Raw genomic sequence first — 18,509 nt, 5'->3', positions numbered from 1 at the left:
AGTTAGATCAGGGACAGCTGGTAGCATTGTGCTTATACTAGCTGCTGCCCTTGAACCCAAAAGGTTGCAGGTCTGAATCCCACCTTGAGCTGTAAGTAGCCATGAGTGAGGTACTTACTCTAAATGCTCCAGTAAAATTCCTCAGATGAAAACTATCAAATCAGCTATACTCACTGAGAAGGGCATGTTTATAGAAGTGAAGGGGCAGAGCTTTCGCTTTTTCACATTTGGATACAGACACATTGATTGCCCGAGCTCTTTCCCTAGGATTCACAACCTGCCACATCTCCAGGCACAATTCCCGTCACGAGCTCCACGTTCCCTCCCATTCCCTTCCCCCACGCATGCGCCCTCAGGAGGGCTCCGCGCACATGCGTAGAAACCTTGCGACGGACTGCGGTGGCGGTGCACGTGACGTGCGAAAGCGTTGCCGCCGACGGCAGGGAAATGGTGTCTTTTGCTTGTCAGGATGATCAAATTTATTTCGCAAGTATTGCATGGTAGATGGAATTCCTACAAGTATCGATTTGTACCGTGGATGGCCGTCAATCTTGGCAAAAACGAGAGGTACGTGGTGGAATAATGATACATGCGTAATAATTGTTAGCTGCTGATGTTGCGTTCTTTTGCCGTAGTATTATCAGAGTTTAGTGTTAAGTCTTAAGAAAAGTGGTAACAAGTTTATCTGCAAACAAAGTCTCGTGCTAAGTTGCACATTAAAAGTTATAGTCTGTGCCACAGTTGAATTGTTTGTTCAGCCTAGCTACCTCAACAGTTTGTGTTTTGTTTTCTAACTGTACTTTTTAGAACTCTGCGACAGGTGAAAGCGCGGTCCCAGGACAAAGTGGTGCCGGACAGCAAAGTGTTCGAGTCCCTGTTGAGCCTCTTCAAGGCTCTCTTCGCAAGTGACCTCGAGAGACAGCGACAAGTGTTACACCTCCTTCCGTTTTCGTTACAAACCTCTTACCAAGCTCTTGGACGTAGTGCACAAGTACTGCAGAACTGTCATCCAGAGAAGCATGATCCAGTGAAAGTCATGCTCGACACGCTGGGTTTCAGTGTTAAACGGAGGCCAAGTTCTGTCCCGTCTGCGGGAATTGGCGTCTTCGTTGCCATGGGAACGGTGTCAAAAGGGGCAGTGGTTGCAATGTATCCAGGTAGCCACTGTCAGAGAGCGGCAAAATTCTCACTGGATTCAGCAGTGTCCTGAGCTGCTTTTTAATTGATAGTATATAGAGCTCTTAAAGTTTGATTTTCTTTCTGTGATTGCAGTTTATGCAAAATGTAGCTTCGGCTGTTTCCCAGATGTATCTAGAACAGGAGAAAATCGCAGACTACTTGAATTATACAGGTGTACATATGAGGCTACTGCTCTTCAGATGTTTTAACCTTTGTGATAATTGATAAATTAACTTACTTTTCCTTTTTCATTATGTTTTGGATAAGTCAGGTTTTAAATTCTAAAAACAAATGATGATAAGCACAATGTGACATGCACAAATTCACAGATTTCAAGGTGCCGTCGGGTAACGTTGTCTCATTGCTTCGGCAAGCCCTCTTTATTTTCATATGTTACATTTACTAAAACTGTACTATTTTGCTATGACAGTGTCAGTTTGACTCCAGCCTTGTTTAAGATACTTTACTCAATCTTTTCACAGGCACAGTCTATGAGATGTATGAGCCCATCTTCTTACAGTCTCTTTGCAATCCATTTGTATTCAGATGCATAGATGGTATTTTAATTGATGGCAAAGACAAAGGGATTTCCAAAATAGTATACAGGTAAGAATTTGTATTTGTATTTCTTTTGTGCTGTATTACACATAAATTTTAAATACCGACATTCTGTTCCAGGTCATGTAGTAGCAGGGACAGGCTGGGTGCTTTCACATTCAGTGACACTACATGGCTGACTGCTAAACCTGATAACCCACTGGCAGTGGGTCAGTATGTGAACAACTGCTCAAATGGCACGTGGTACCTTCTGTCCTCCAAAAAATGCATTCTGATTTGTGACTTGTGTGTCAACAATGAGCTGCTTGGACAAGTAACAATAAAGCACAACCCCGTTTCCAAAAAAGTTGGGACAGTATGTAAAAAAAAAAATCAAAACAGAAAGCAGTGATTTGTAAATGCTCTTGTATCAAATCAGTACAAAGAAATTTAATGTTGTACTTCATACACTTAAAACGCACACGCACACACACACACACATTTTCAGAACCGCTTATCCATACGGGGTCACGGGGAACCGGAGCCTAACCCGGTAACACAGGGCGTAAGACACTTAAAACGAATTTGTATATATAAGCTAATTCCAATTGTGATGCCTGCAACACGTCCCACAGAAGTTGGGACAGGTGCCCGTTTACCTGTGGAAATGTGTTTTATTAAAAAGAAAAACCTGTTTGGAACTTTCCACACATAAATAAGTGAATAGGTAACAGGCGACGCTCTCATGATTGGGTGTTAAAGGAGCATCCAGGAAAAGCTCCATTATTTACAAACAATGATCTGTTGAGGCCTTCGCTACTTTGCGCTAAACTGTGTCAGTGAATCGTTGAACAGTTTATAACCAACACTGATCAACATGGAATTGCAAAGAATTTAGGGATTTCACCTGGTATGGTTTATATCATTATTAAGACGCTGAAAGAATCCGGAGAAATCGGCATGTAAAGGGAAAGGCTGCAAACCAATACTGAATGCCCATGATCTTGGAGCCCTCAGATTGCACTGCATAAAAAACCAGACATTCAACCCTTTTTGAATGTGTTGCAGGCATCACATTCAGAATGAATATGTTTAGCAAAATAGATTGATTAGTTTAAAATTTTACATATCTTGTCTTTGTGCTGTTTTCAATTAAATCTGGGTGAAAGAGCATTTACAAATCACTGCTTTCTGTTTTTATTTCCATTTTACATACTGTCCCAACTGTTTTGGAAATGGGGTTGTATATCAGTGACTCTTTCATTGTTTTTTGTTTCAGATAAGGCTGCTAATGTGTGTTACCAGGAATTTGACATCTCTACAGAATTTCCTCTGGAGCTCTGTCAGTACCTTCCAAATGTGAATTACAGAAATGACACAAAAGGTAAAGATGATTTCAAATTAGTGATGAACATTTTCATATGTAGAAAAATGCTTCATTGAGTTTTGTTTAAAAGGTATGTTTGTGGAGGTAGTCATGATGGAATATAAATAAATTTAGTAGGACAGTAGCTTGATGCTGATAAACTATGTTAGAAGAAATTACACTGAGCCTTCAACTGATAAGTATGATATAATGGGCCTGGAAGTCAGTCTGTTGCTTGAAATCACTTTTACCTTATTGCAGTCAAAAGTTGAATAATACATGTCTACTTTTCAATGGATTAGTTTTTCTAAGGATCTCAGCCAAAGCTATAATAAATAAACAACAATCAATACTTCCATTCAACCATTACCAAAAGCTGCTTGTCCTTTGGAGTGTATGCTGTGTGGTGTCTGAAACTACTGTGGGAAATGCTGTGACACAGGATACACTACCTGACATGACCGCACTGCATTGTGGTGTGACACATTTACTAGTTTTTGGGAACTTCAAAACTACATTCAAATTAAAACTTAATGCATTTTTACTTTATTTTTTTTTAATCTTCCAAACCTCTCATTCTGTGCCATTTTCTGATTTATTACATGAACATTTCCCATGTCTGCCAGCTATGGGCTACCATTAACTTTATCATCTGTCTTAACAGAGCTCTCAGTTTTTTTTTCATGGGTAAATATGTTGGCTTTTCCTGTACACCGTAAAAATACTTACTCAGGCTTTTGTTGAGGTCTGTCAACATTAAAATTTAAATGTTTTTGATTGAAATAAGAATACATTCTCTTGACAAACCGCTATTCAGGGAAGCTTGTTAACTGATCCATCTTGTTACTTATTACTGGAATCAGGAAAATTAGAGGAAAAAGTTAAACACTACTGTGCCACTCCTACTTGTTTCTGTTCTGATTTGCTGCAAACTAACGGTGGAAAGCCAAAACTCAGTGGTGTACGACAAGACCGTCACATTTTTAAAAACTTTTGCTCACAACAGAGAGAAGTTTTAGAAAAAAGAAAAGTGAAGACAATTCAGAAAAATGAGCTGGGAAATCTTTCTGTCCTTGGAAAATCTTAAACGATTATAACCTGAAGTGTCTGGATACAGAAAATGTATTAGTCCTAGATGTGTGAAATGAAAGTAGCCTGAAATAGAATAATAGTTTTTTTTTTTTTTTTTTTTTTTTTAATTAAATAATTTAATCTATAGCATGTATTACAGTGGGTGTTTCAAACTGTTGGCTGTCACTGATTTCAGTTTAATGTATTTATTTCTCATTCTTTTTCAGGCCATTAAGATGTGTTGTTCTTGTGGCGTTGAGAGACATACGATCAGGGGAGGAGCTCTTCTCAAACTATTACACGGTTGTCCACTAGGTTTTTTTTTTTTTTTAAAATGAGCATTTAATTTTGCTTTTACATTTGTATACTGGGGGGGTGCGGTGGTGCAGCGGGCTTGGCCGGGTCCCACTCTCTGGCGGGTCTGAGTTTCAGGTCATGCTTTGGGTGCCTTGCGAGGGATTGGCATCCTGTCCTGGGTGTGCCCCCTCAACCTCCAGCCTTGTGTTGCGGGGTTGGGATCCGGTTTGCCGCGACCCCGCTTGGAACAAGTGGTTTCAGCCACTGTGTGTGTGATTAGTATACTGTGGCAATGTTTCTTGTTTATTAAACATTTTTTTTTTGTTAAAGAATTGGTGAAAGTCTGCATATGTTAAAGGCACTTAATGACAGGAAAAAATTCCTGTTGCCTTAAGTGTGAATGCATAATTTTATACTAATTAAACATCAGATAATCCAAAGGTTGAAACAACAGGCAACTACTTGTGTTTTCATTTACATTTACATTTATTCATTTAGCAGACATTTTTGTCCAAAGCGACATACATCTCAGCAAAAGTACAATTTATGCATTTATGCGTTTTCTCATGACTAATTTATTAAAATTTTAGGATTAGATTTGAGCTGCTCACGTAGTGCAATACATTAAATTGCACAACAATATGTGCTTTCACACAGCTTCTTGAAGTGCAAGGCTGGGACGAGTCTTGTTCACGTTTACAGATTATCACCTTTGTGTGTCCGGATTTATCCTAACTCAGATCTGGTATGAAACAAAGACAAATTCGGGTGTGCCAAGTATTTTGTGTTTAGTTAATTTGGAGGGAGATGTGCCGGGTAGGCTCTGGTTCCCTGCGACCCTGTATGGGACAAGCGGTTCTGAAAATGTGTGTGTGTATGTATCACATTTCACATTTCTCCTCTCCACTTTTGAGCACACTGATAAATGCAGTTAAACTCAGGTGCAGTTAGTTGTCTGTTGCTGGTACAACTATAGTACTTTTTCTTACTCTGGTAGTTTATTTGTGTCTAGTGACCATGACTAGTATTATATGTATGAATACGCACTTTAGTAACTGTCATGCACTTGTTTTGCAGATATATAAACAGATTTCTTATGGTCATATTGCAGTTACAGTCTGGTACACCTTATGTTACCTTGTGCAAGTTTACTGTTTATATCACTTATATTTAATCTTTCAATAGAAATTAACTTTTATCATGCAAATGGTGCAATAAACTTGTGTATGTCCATCCAGCCTTCCTGTCCTCCCTTACTTAGACCAGTTATGTTGAGTTACACTGAGTATAGAAAGTTGTCACCCCTTTTGATCTTGAGCCTGTTTGGACACATTTCTACCAGCTACGCACACATAGAGGGGGGAACCTTTGTCTATTCTTTATTACAGAGGAAATTGTGTGGTGACCGTTGATGAGTGGCCCACTCAGAGCTTGAAAAGGGCAGTCAAGATCATTCTTCTTCTTGTCCTTCAGTCACTGTGTGGTTGCTTTGGCAGTTGTTTTAGATCATTGTAATGTTGAAAGGTGACTCTTCTTCCCATTTTCACCATCCTGTCTGAGGGCTGCAGGCTTTCTTCAACAAGTTCCCTGTTTTGCCGATCCATCTTCCCTTCTACCCTGACAAGTGCCCCAGACCCAGTGAAGAGAAACAGCCTCACAATAGGATGCTGCGAGCACTGTGCTTTGAAGGAATAGTTTTTATTTAATGGTAAGATGTACTGGAAAGTTCAGAGTTGCCAATGACCTCTTAGTAGCCTCTCTGATCATTGTCATTGGTTGGGCAGCCAGTTTGAAGTGATGGCCAGGCAAGGTAAAGTGGTGCCATATGACTTCCAATTCTTAATGATGGTGTAACAGAGGAGACAGGACGCCAGGTAGGGTGCTCGTCTGTGCTGACGTGAGGTTTATTTATTCCCTCGTTGGGGAGAAGGAAAGGTAGGGGAAAGGAGGAACTGGGAACGGGTATGAGGGGGACTTGGCCTGGTCTTGGCAGCGTTGTGCTCATGATCAGAGTTGGGATCGGGATTGTGTGCTCTCGGGTCTCTTGGGGTCGATTCTCCTCTGCCATTTCTACCTCTCACTGCCAGGTGCGGGGAAGAAATGGGATAAGTGATTAGCCCCGGCTGCAGCTGCTTTGTCCTCTTTCCGCCCCCTTCCCCCGCCACCTCGGCGTGCAGCACCCCTCCACCGCTGCTGGCAGGTCCCCCAGGGGCCCCGCCCGACCCCCAGCCCCTCCCCAGCGCGAGAGGAAATCGGGGACCACCTGCTCTGGACCCGGTCGGTGAACCACCTGGAAGTGGAAGGGCTGGAGGGCTAGGTACCAGTGGGTGAGGTGGGGGTTCGAGTGCTTATTTGAGTGCAGCCATTGCAAGGGGGCGTGGTCCGTGCACAGGTCGAATTCCCATCCCAGGAGGTAAAACCGGAGGGAGAGGACTGCCCACTTGATTGCCAGGCACTCCTTCTCAACATTGCTGTAGCTGCATTCCGGGCTGGTCAGCTTGCAGCTGAGATAAAGCAGGGGCCGCCACTCCCCTTTTACCTCCTGGGAGAGGACCGCCCCCAGACCCCAATTGGAGGCGTCGGTCTGTAAAAGAAAGGGGAGAGAAAAGTCAGGGTAGGCGAGGACGGGACCCCCACACAGCGTTTCCTTGATTGTCCAGAAAGCAAGCTGGCACTGCTCTGTCCACCGGACCGGCTCTGGGGCCCCTTGGCGGATGAGGTCCATCAGGGGCACGGCTAATGTAGAGATCCCCGGGATGAACGGCCGATAATAATTTGTGACCCCCAGAAAATACCTCACCTCTTTTTTTGTCTTGGGGATCGGAGAAGCCGTGATAGCGGCTGTTTTGTTGATTTGGGGCTGAATTTGTCCATTCCCCAAGAGGAACCCCAGATACCATACCTCTCTCCTTCCAGTCGCACACTTCGCTAGGTTTGCCGTGAGGCCCGCCTCCCTCAAGGCCTGCAGAACCGCCCGCAAGTGGACCGTGTGCCGCTCCCAGTCAGGACTGTACGCAATAACATCATCTAAATAGGCCGCAGCATAATTGGCGTGGAGTGCAAGGACCTTGTCCATGAGGTGTTGGAAGGTGGCTGGGGCCCCATGTAAACCAAATGAGAGTCTGACGAACTGGTGCAAACTAAAAGGAGTCAAGAAATCCGAGATTTCCTTGGACTCTTGAGACAAGGGAATCTGCCAGTAGCCCTTGGTGAGATCCAGTGTCGAATAGAAAGGAGCAGATTCCAGCTGGTCCAGTAACTCATCCACCCAGGGCATGGGGTAGGCTTCAAACTTCGTGACCGCATTGACCCGCTGGTAATCCACATGAAGCGGATGGAGCCGTCCGGCTTTGGGACCAATCCCACTTGACTGCTCCAATTGCTGTGGGATTCCTCTATGATTCTGAGTTGCAGCATTTTACTGAGTTCATCCCGCATCACTTTTTGTTTGTGAACAGGAATCTGATACGGCCAACTGCGCACCGCCCCCCCCGAGGGGCTGAATCCAGTGCTGTACGAGCGTTGTCTGACCCGGCAGAGGGGAGAACACATTAACAAACTCTTGCTGCACTTGGACCACCTCTGTTTGCTGGCCATCGGTAAGACCCGGGCCCATTGTGACAGGAAGGGGGTCATTACCCAGGTCGGGCAGCTCCAGGCCCAACTCGTCCTGTGCCGGGACCGAGGTGGCCAGGGAGGCAAGCAGGTCCTTCTGCCAGCGCTTAAGGAGGTTGAGGTGGTATATTTGCCGTGCCCCGCCTCAGTCAGATCGGAGGACCTTGTAGTCGACCTCCCCAATGTGCCGTGTGACCACAAAGGGTCCTTGCCACTTGGCAAGCAATTTAGACTGAGGGGCGCGTGCTTGCCTCTCCTGGGCTTGTTGCAGATGTGGCCGGGATAGGCGACTGAGAGCGTTTAACCGCTCTCTTAGGTCAAGAATGTGCTGCAGTTCGTTTTTGCTAGGGCTGGGGCCCCTCCTCCTGTGCCTCCCTGATACTATCCAGGACACCCCGGGGGCGATGGCGGTATAACAGCTCAAAGGGGAAAAACCCTGTGGAGGCCTGGGGCACCTCCCGCACCGCAAACAACAGGGGGTCCAGTAGCTGGTCCCTGTGTCGGGGGTCTTCAACCACGAGCTTTGCAATCATGTTTATCAGAGATCAGTTGAACCGCTCTACCAGCCCGTCTGTTTGGGGGTGAAAGACGCTGGTCCGAACGGGCTGAACCCCCAACAGATTATACAAGTCTGTGAGGGTGCGCGACATAAACGTGGTGCCCTGGTTGGTGAGGATCACCTTTGGTATGCCTACCCTCGTGAACAGTTTAAATAATGCATCAGCCACCATGCGCGCCAACATATTACACAAGGGAATCGCCTCTGGGTACTGCGTGGTGTACTCCGCTCCAAGGGCCTGACAAGGTCCACCCCAACCCAGTCGAATGGGGTGTCCACTAGGGGGAGCAGACACAGTGGTGCACGCAATATGGTGGAGGGGTTTACCCGCTGACACTTGGGGCAAGCAGCACACCAGCGATGGATGTCCCCGCGAATATCCAGCCAATAAAGCCAACCCAGGAGTCGCCATAACCTGCCCGAGGTGTACTGCCACGAGGTTAGAGTGGGCTGCGTGGACTAACATTTCCTGGCAACTGCGGGGTACTAAAAGCTGGAGGCTGTCCTTCATGGTGTCTGGATCGCGGTGTACACGGTAATAACGGTCACTAACTACACAAAAATACAGGTAGGTAAGTGGCTGCCCAGGGCGAACTGGCACCCCGTTGATTTTAGCTATTTGTTTGCGTGCATGATGGATCATATTGTCTTGTGACTGTTCGAGGGGGAAGTCACTCACCTCTGCAAGCTGCACGATGTTTGTCCGGGACGTCAGCGCTCCGGTGCCCAGCACATCCCTCCCCGGTGTGGTCGGGAAGCAGCAGACCTCCCCTGCAGCGTGGGTCCTGCTCACTTCTGCCTGCACGACAGCCACGGCAAAACCCTCCCAATCGGTCTCCAGTATCAGTGGAAATGGCGGGCACGGGGCAACTGCAGCCCATACCTTGTAGCTTCGGCCCCCGACCCGGAATGTGATGCTCGCGGTAGGATAATGGTGCACATCCCCGTGAACACACCCAACCTTCACCGTGCCCCGCTTATGCCATGCCCCCGGCGGCACCACGCTTTGATGGACCATGGTTTGTTGACACCCTGAGTCCAACAAAGCCCAGCTGGTACTCCCTCGGAACCCTACCGAGGAGCTGGACCGGGAGCAGCCGCACTGGCGGCGTCATCAGCGCACTCCGCGGCGCTGACGTCCATGATGGGGCAATCTTGCTGGAGATGCCCCTGGTCCCCACACCGCCAGCACTCTGGTCCTTGCCTGTCGGTTGCTGGAGGGGTCCCCTGGGGAGAGGAAAAGGAGGTGGCTAACGGGACAGAGGGGAGGGCGGACCGTGATGACATAATTCTGACTGGGGAAGGGCGGGCTGTGGGAGCGGAAGGATGTAGGGGAGGAGAAACTGGGCGGCCAGGGCCGAGCGAAGGCCCGGCATGGGCAGCGGGCCGAGGCTTGGGCGGCTTCTAGGTGTGAGGAGGCGTTGGAGCGGGAGGGGCCGGGAGGGTGGTGAAGCTCTCAGCAAGATGGTTCTCAGCCAGGTGGATTGCTTCTGTGAGTGTTTCCGGCCGGTGGCACTGGAGCCAGTTAACAGAAGCAGCTGGCATAGCCGCCATGAACTGTTCCAGGGCCACCTGCTCCACAGTCCTGTCTGGGTCTTGTCGGTCAGGCTGCAGCCATCGGCGGGCGGAGTCCAGGTCTCACTGGGCGAACAGAAAGGGCTGGGCTGACTCGTCCCACCTCAGGCTGCGCAGTCGGTGGTGGTCCTCCGTCGTCAGGCCAACCCTCTCATCACTGCCTCCCGGAGGGCACCGTAATCCACGGCGGCCGTGGCTGGTACTTGACACGCCACCCTGAGGGCCTCCCTCGTGAGGAGGAGGGGTGAGCTGCAATGCCCACTCCTCCGTAGCCCACTGGCAGGCTTGGACGGTGCATTTGAATATCTCCAGGAATGTCTCCGGATCATCTTTGGGAGATGGATGGGCACAGTCGCCGACGGGACAGGGCAGTCTGTGAGGGCGGCCAGGGCTTCTACCAGGGCCCGGCGCTCGGCAAACTGAACCGCCATGGCCGCATCCTGTGATTCTTGGTGCTGCAGTTGCAGTGGCTGGAGAAGGCGTTCCAGCTATTCTCTGTCCATCTCCTTAGTCCGATCCTGGGTTTCGGCACCACTGTAACAGAGGAGACAGGACGCCAGGTAGGGTGCTCGTCTGTGCTGACGTGGGGTTTATTTATTCCCTCACTGGGGAGAAGGAAAGGGAGGGGAAAGGGGGGAACCGGAAACGGGTTCAAGGGGGACTTGGCCCGGTCTTGGCAGCGTTGTCCGCGGGCTTGGGGTCGTGCTCGTGATCGAAATCGGGATTGGGATTGGGATCGTGCGTTTTTGGGTCTCTCGGCTTCGGTTCTCCTCTGCCGTTTCTCCCCCTCACTGCTGGGCACAGGGGTGCTACAGATGGTCTTGTCTGTACACCATGCCATTTGTGAAGCCTTTGACATCTTTCTATACTCCTTATTTTTGTTTTCTGCAACATTCTTTTAATAGCACATTTCTGCCTATAATTTTACCACCACTACACACTTCCCTCTGAGCTGTAACCCCGACTACCCTGCTCTGTCCTCATCCATAGCCACTGACTTATCTCCTCAGCTCTCTGACAGCTCCTTCACTGCCACCCTCAACGAGCAGCCTCTAATATCAAATTTCCTCCACAATGATGTAGCTGATTTAGCCACAAATCCCCTAATACCTACTGTTGTGTTTACGGGTGCAATAACTACACTCGAACACGAATAAAGATAAGACGCGATGGATAATGTTTTCTTTTTCCTTTACTGAACCACGTGCAGCAACAACTCTTCTACCCTTTTCTGTACATATTGCCGGCCAACCAAACTCTAACCCATGGTGCTATTAAGAGTGGCCTATTACACTTAGCCCGGAGTTTTCACTATAATCAATACACAACATCTACCTATACCTATATGAGCCCGCCACCCATAGTCTCTTGCCTTTGCCCACCAGATCTGCATACTTTAACAGTTTCTGCTCATATGTCTCCCCAATAGTATCCTTGATCGGCACTGTTAACTCTACAAAGTACATGATCTGCTCAGTTCTTTGCCCACATCAGCCAGCAGCTTCCAGTCCCATGCGTTACCCCATATGCCAAGGGACGTCGCTCTTGCATGGTGTTACCCTCTCCTGCCTGCACAAATCCAATTGTTTTCAGTATACTGCAAACAGTAAAGTATAATACGTAGGACAGCGGTCACAGTTGTTACAGCATTTATTATCTATGGGATTTACACACATGAAATTTAAATACAGGTGCATTTTGACATTTCTGGCTCCGTTGTGGTGGAACAAGCTCCCCCTCTTGGTTAGAACTGCTGACTCTCTGTCCACAGATGAGGGTCTTAAAACTCACCTCTTCCAGACTCACTTTGCCCATGATCTCTTCAGTTCATGTAAGGTATAAATGTTAATACACTTTAACTTTAAGATCAGACCTAGATAAACCTTTGCAAAGCTACTCCTGTAATGTAAATGTTTATATGTATCTCAGAAAAAAAAATCACTAGGAAGGTGATCAGGAATTGTCGATATTCTGGTAGTTTTGTGCAGTTACTCGTGTGATTGGTTCATATGGTAGAAAGAAACTAACTGTACTTAAGAATCACATGTCTGCAACTATTTTATTCATTTATCGTATGATCCAAAAAAGATCTTTAGAAACACAGGGCAAGCTTTAAGCTGTAAACTTGGCTTCATGGAGCCAAAGTTTAACATCTGTATCATCGAGGTTCGTCAAATCCACTAGCGTGAGTGTGTACATGGGGCAGTAATCCAGCAGATGTTCTGCTGTTTGTTCCTGTTCTCCGCATGGGCATCCAGGGCTGTCTACTAGTCCCATTTTGTATGTGTGCCCTGAATCGGCCGTGCTCGGTGCGTAGTCGGTTTAGGCGCTCCCAGCAGTGTCGGTGTAGCTGGCTTCCGGGTGGTTTAGAGGACGGCACTGGGATAAATCTGTGTAGCTATGAGCCACTGTCCTTTGTCCATTCCTTTTGCCACTCAGCTTCTGCCCAGGCATTCGGTGACATGCCACTGCTGCTGTCAAGCAGCTGCACCACTCACTGATGGAAAGGCCTTCGAGATTTCAGGCAGAATTGCTTTTGTTGGCCAGAAGTAATGGCGGTTAGGTGACTATAAAGCAATGAGCTTTTATTGTTTAAGGAGTGTTTTGCTAATGCTATGCATTGTGCAGTTCTCTTGATATCAGGAGGAGGTATGCTGGTTACAGCTGGTAGGTAATTTGTTGGTGTGGAGAGGATGCAGGCAGATACAATTCTCATTGCAGTGTTCAATGCTCAGCCTACTTTGTTAATGTGGGCACTTCTAGCCCATACTGGTGCACAGTATTCTGCTGCAGAGTATATGAGTGCTATTGAGGTTATTTGTAGCACTTTGAAGTTTGCTCCTTATGAGAGGCCAGCTAGTCTTCTCAATAAGTTGTTCCTTGCATTTACATTTTGACAGTTGGCCTAAATGGTGTTTGTAAGAGAGTGTTCTGAAACCAGCTTGTTCATCCGGCAGCTGTGGGTCGACTATTGGCTGGATGCGTTATAGACTAATCTCTCAAGTAGTTTGTATGTAATGCACAGCAGGCTGATAGGTCGGTAGCTACTAGCTTCTTCTGGTGGTTTATTCGATTTAAGTATCCCAAGCACTTTTGTATGTCACCATATTTTCGGAATTTTGTTTTCTTTAAGCCATTTATTATAGAAGATACTAAGCCAATTGATGGTCTGTTTGCTAGCATTAATGATGAATTCTGGGTGTATGTTGTCCGGGCCTGGAGCTTTACCAGGTTTGAGGCATTTGATTGCAGTATCCATTTCTTGAGGTAAAAACTCTTGATATAGGCTCATATCTTCTGAAGGTTTGTGTAACTCTTCTTTTAGTTCATTGAACACTTTATAGGTAAACATTTTATCGAGTTCTGCAAATTTGCCATTTTTGAAGAAATATGTGGCAACATCTGCAACTTTCACAGATGTGTTGTTAGTTTTTGTCTTTTTCTTTGTGCCAGTAAGTCTGTGGATGGCTGTCCATGCTTTCCTACTAGAATGTGAGATATCCATGCTTTCAACTGCTTCCCTCCAGCGTTCGTGTCTGGTTTTGTTTAGTTGCTCAATTAGTTTGGTCGCTGCACTTTGTGCTTCTTCATTAGTTTCGGCGCTTTGGTGTTTCTTCTATAATTCTTGACATTCTTCATCCCACCTGGGAACAAATAGTTTTCTGACACCTCTAGGAATGTGCTTTTTGGCTTTTTCCATAATAATTTTGGTGAATTTATTGCATAATTCATTTAAGTTATCTTTAGTTGCTTCTTCAGGACTGCTTATAGCTTCTTCAGTGTCCTTGGCGAAGTTGTTCCAGTCGGCTTTCTGTAGATTCCAACGTTTAACTGGGTAGCTTGGTGTGGGCATGATCAGTGCAGGGTGTTGTATTATAGATGGTCTATGTTGTGATCTTGGGAAAATACACAACATTATTCTTGTTGGGTTGATGGTTTGTGGGTTGTCACATTTTGTAATGAAAGTCAGGTCTGGATTTGTGCCACTGTTCCATCTTCCTGAGTGAAAACTGGCTGGTTGCTTGTTGTCATAAAGAAATTGCAGGTCGGCATTGATGCCCAGTTGACTAGTTCTCCGCAGGCTGAATTATTGTGGTAGCCCTAGTTGACGTGTTGACAATTAAAGTCGCCAGCATATGTTGCTGAGTGGCTAAAAACTGGGAGAGATGTAAAAACCGCTTTCGATGGTTTGTGCACCTTCACGAATTTGACTCCATCGATATGCACAGCTATCCCTTGAATATTGTTATTTCTTTGCAAAGTTGTCACATTGGAAATTTTTACATCTGACCTGCTAATGTGGCTATACCATAATGTTCTTCATGTACAGCTTTAACTAGGTTGAAGCCAGGTATCTTCACCTGATCATTGGAGTTAGTGTGCGTTTCTTGAAGCAAGATTGCAGTTGCATTGTGTTCAGTAGCAAGTTGCTTGATGATGTCACATTTGGCAGGTGTCAGTCCTTCAACTTTAAGTTGTAGAGCTTTTAGGCCAGTCAAGTCTTGGAACATTTTTCTCGGCGAAATTCTTTTTTGTGAAGTTGCTTGCATGGTAGTAGTGAGACCAGTTTGATCAATTTGAAGAGAGCTTAGCTGTCAGGGACGTTGCCCGGGGGTCACCGCGAGGAGGTAACTCTTCTTGACCCCCGTCTGCAACTAATGTCTCTCTTTCTTTTAATGTAATGCACACATTGTGTTTTCTATGAGATGTACATTGCTTTGGAGAAAAGCATCTGGTAGATGAATAAATGTAATGTAAATGTAAAGATCAAAAATAATCAGCTTTTTCATATCACAATTGAATTCTCTCTAGTGTGTTGACATACTGTGCATAAAACTGGGTGAAACAATATTTGTTGTCCATAGCTGACATATCTCTAGCCTCTGTGATGTAAAAGATGTTTTACACATTCATATATTCCTGGTCACCATGACAACAAACACGCGTGACCTAGTCATTCTGAAAATAAATCTTCATTCTTCTCGAAAGGATTTTGACAAATGTTTAATTTTCTAGTGCAAACAAAATAGGAGAGAACTGACAGCAAAATGAACTGTTTTAAAAATCAGTTTATATATTCTGACTTAAAATCTTTTAAAATCTTTATCAACAGAACTGGGTCACAGCACCAAAGAAACAGAAGATCAGTACACAGAGAACACAAATACAGGTACAAATAAATACAGAAAAAGTGAAAAGGTCAGAATATTTAGCAGAAGTGGTCATGGGGCACTATGTAAAGGAATTTCCAAAAATCATCCAAGGTAATCAGTCAAAGTTCATTAGAATTATGATACAAAGGTGAACTTTTCTGGTGGAGTTAACTTGTTCATCTGGGGGAAACACATACTGTATTTGTGCAGGGGCACAAGGGCATTGTGAGTACAGTGTACCACAGCAGTAAGATACATTTTCTCTTCAGGTGTATAAGGATGACAAACATACATTCTGCAGCTTTGTCAAAAACTGAACTGGGCTTGTGATTCTCCAGGTATATCGAAGGAGACAAATGAAACCTTTCAATATTTGAAGGAATGCCCTTCTGGTAAGTGTGTATCCTATTTTATTCCCTGAAAAGGTTTATTCATGTGGTAGAAGTAGCCTTACATGAAAGCACAACTGAGATGATGAAATATCCTTAAAAAGTATATATACTGTACTTGAGAAACACAATGTTCTGTGACTGAAGTTAAAATATTGTTCCTGTTTACAATCTGTATGCTAAGAAAACTGGAAACAGAACATTTCAACGAATACATACAAAAGCCAGTGGTTGTTACTTAAACACAAATCATGGTCATGCTCCCAAGTCCTAATACATGAGGATAAGTGCAGTACTGTGAAGAAGTATTTGCCTCATTTCAGTTCTTTCTATTTTTCCACCTTTTTTGAAATTAAATATGGTGAGATCTTTCTGTCAATGCTAGTAGTGTATGGATAGTGCCTGAGATAGGAAAATGAAAGTTCCTTAACCTAGTCAGGTTTGAAGATTTGTGGAAAGAGAATCTGTAGCTATCAGTCTTTATGATCATACAGTCTACAATAAGCAAAGTAAAAGCTCAAGAGCATTTTTACCATTTTAACGGATTTTTTTTCCTTTTTTAGAATTGGACGAATTGAATCCCTGTTTCCGGGATACAACCCACTTGAATTAATATTCTGAAAAAGTATAGGATTTATTTGAGGCCAGAACTTCTCATAGAATTGTACAGGAGAACAGTTCAACCTTCGAACCTTTCCAGATGACATTGACAGAAATCTCCAAAATCTCTGGAGTATACGAGCTGTTTAAGAAGGTAAAGTTCTTTTCAGGAACAATGGACTGAGCTAGCACATGTAAGTATGATAATAGATTGTTAATAAGGCCTTACTGTCTTTGACATATAAAAAGACTCTTTAAAAATTAGTTTTTTTTTTTTGATAGCTGGGTTGGGTCATATGCAACTAAATGCAGTTTTAAGAGACGTCTTATTCTGTGGTGCATTCAGCTAACAGGTAAAAAAATACCTAGGTTTGTTCCTTTGATATAATGTCATCAGAATATTGAGTTAGTATGAAACAATAGCCATTTAATATGATTCTTATAAACCAATTTAAGGTTAAGGATTGTTAGTCTTGGTCAGTAAATATTTATGTTGTCGTAAATGCTTCACTTGTAACTCTAAGTTTTAAAAATTTTCAGCCCAAAGTTTTCTCTGAAAGGACGCTTGAGAAAGTAAAGTATCATTTGCATCATCTTATACAGTTGCATCTGAAATGTCCAAACAGAATATATTATTATCCAAAACACAAGAGGAGTTAAAACTTCACTTCTTGTCATTTGAAGGCATACTGAAGAACTGGAATCAGAATGCTAGCTCATGATCTGAGAGAACAATGTGGCCAATCTGACAGAATCTCTTTATATGGATAAAATTGTGATTGATACAAAATAGTGTGTTGTTTAAAGCAAGAGTTCTAAGGGAAAACAAAACAAGAAAATAATAGTAAGAATATGATAAAATGTATTATATTCGCCTCGAAGGGTGCGATTCTCTCCAAATGTCAACTGGACCTAAATCAGCATTTCTGTTTTTAAGCATCATGAAGGATTTTGAGTTTGCCAAAGAGGTATTTGAAGATTTGTCTTGATTTCTATCTAAATTTGTCAGCAAGGCACACAATACATTTACGGTTCTGGTAACACCGTGTGGGGCATGAGGCATGAAGTTACAGGCAACTTCCTTAAGGGTATAAATATTTAAGACTAATGTGTAGGCTAAAAAGAAAGCATGAGAGCAGTATAAACCTGCACCCTAGGTCATGTTGTTCATAGGGAAGAATAACTAGAATATTCCTATGTATTCATATGGTAGTACCTCTATTGTTTGAGCTAAAGAAACAAATTTGATGAGACAAGTCCTTTTCAAGTTTGCAGTGTTTCATGGTAGAAAGATGAGCTCCCTGTAGTAATGCAGCAGCAACCTTTTCTTTTAGTAACTTGGCTCATATCCCTGATGTTGCAGGTAATATACTGACATGTTGAGTAATTTTGCTACAGGATGAAACCTCAGTGGTAGTTTGTTATATTATATTAACCAGAACAATGGAAAAAAGTGACCCAGTGAAACAGATAATAGAGAAGAAAAAGATAAATAACAAAACAAATAAGACTGTAAACAAGAATGGCAGCAACACATAAGGAAACCCCTCCCTTTTCCCAAAACAAACCCCCCAAGCTATGGATGCAGTGTAGAAATGAATCTGATTTCATACAAATCTTCTCAGTTTTCAACCACCGTTGCTACAATTCCAATCAGGAATAAAGTAAAAGGTTTAAAATAGTATCATAAATATGCCATTGCTTATTGTAAAGCAATGTGGCACACCTTAAAACTATACAAATACAGTCAACCCTGTATCAACTGCAATAACACTATGAAATATTGACATGTGGAAAAAACTGCCTTTTAAATTCAGTGTAACAGGAGAGCTAAACACATTGCACTGTTTATGCTTCAAACAGGATTCTCCTGTGTATCTAATTACCTTGCTGTGTAAACATGGATATTTGTAGAAATCATTTCAATACTGAAAAGTATTCAGCTTGCATTCTGTAAAAACTATAGTGCATTTTGTCCGTTTCCCATTTGCTTTTGACATATCTAAGAACTGCATGTACTGTATTTGTCAATTTATTAAAAACATATCCATATACATTGTAATTGCAGATAAATAGATCAAAGGATGAATTACAATAGTATGTCAATGCATCCCCTTAATTATAAATAAAACTAATTAATTGCTGGTGATAAATATTTAATAATCCTT

At 44.0% G+C, this 18,509-nt stretch overlaps 1 protein-coding gene across 3 annotated transcripts; it reads left to right on the top strand.

The window, feature by feature from the left end:
* The first annotated feature begins 389 nt into the window (after positions 1-389).
* Positions 390-18,501, top strand: setd9 (SET domain containing 9). Of its 3 annotated transcripts, XM_029251798.1 has the most exons (9): positions 390-567; positions 808-1,157; positions 1,662-1,785; positions 1,858-1,973; positions 2,996-3,099; positions 4,379-4,456; positions 15,313-15,369; positions 15,691-15,744; positions 16,305-18,501. In XM_029251798.1, exons 1-8 carry the CDS (start codon positions 470-472, stop codon positions 15,727-15,729), a joined length of 966 nt encoding a protein of 321 aa, XP_029107631.1. In that variant the 5' UTR covers positions 390-469; the 3' UTR covers positions 15,730-15,744; positions 16,305-18,501. The 3 variants fall into 3 exon arrangements, with proteins under 3 accessions (XP_029107631.1, XP_029107632.1, XP_029107630.1); XM_029251799.1 differs by having other exon boundaries at positions 1,858-1,946; positions 15,691-18,501; XM_029251797.1 differs by having other exon boundaries at positions 15,691-18,501.
* The last annotated feature ends 8 nt before the right edge of the window (positions 18,502-18,509 follow it).

The sequence above is a fragment of the Scleropages formosus genome, chromosome 5, assembly GCF_900964775.1.
Source record: "Scleropages formosus chromosome 5, fSclFor1.1, whole genome shotgun sequence".
NCBI lineage: Eukaryota > Metazoa > Chordata > Actinopteri > Osteoglossiformes > Osteoglossidae > Scleropages > Scleropages formosus.
This window is presented reverse-complemented; position numbering and strand designations above follow the sequence as displayed.

Excerpts from the sequence above, each read along its gene's own strand:
- setd9 (XM_029251798.1), top strand. The coding sequence starts at position 470 with ATGATCAAATTTATTTCGCAAGTATTGCATGGTAGATGGAATTCCTAC. Across the intron at positions 1,158-1,661 it reads AGTGGTTGCAATGTATCCAG|GCACAGTCTATGAGATGTAT; the intron begins GTAGCCACTGTC and ends ATCTTTTCACAG. Across the intron at positions 1,786-1,857 it reads ATTTCCAAAATAGTATACAG|GTCATGTAGTAGCAGGGACA; the intron begins GTAAGAATTTGT and ends ATTCTGTTCCAG.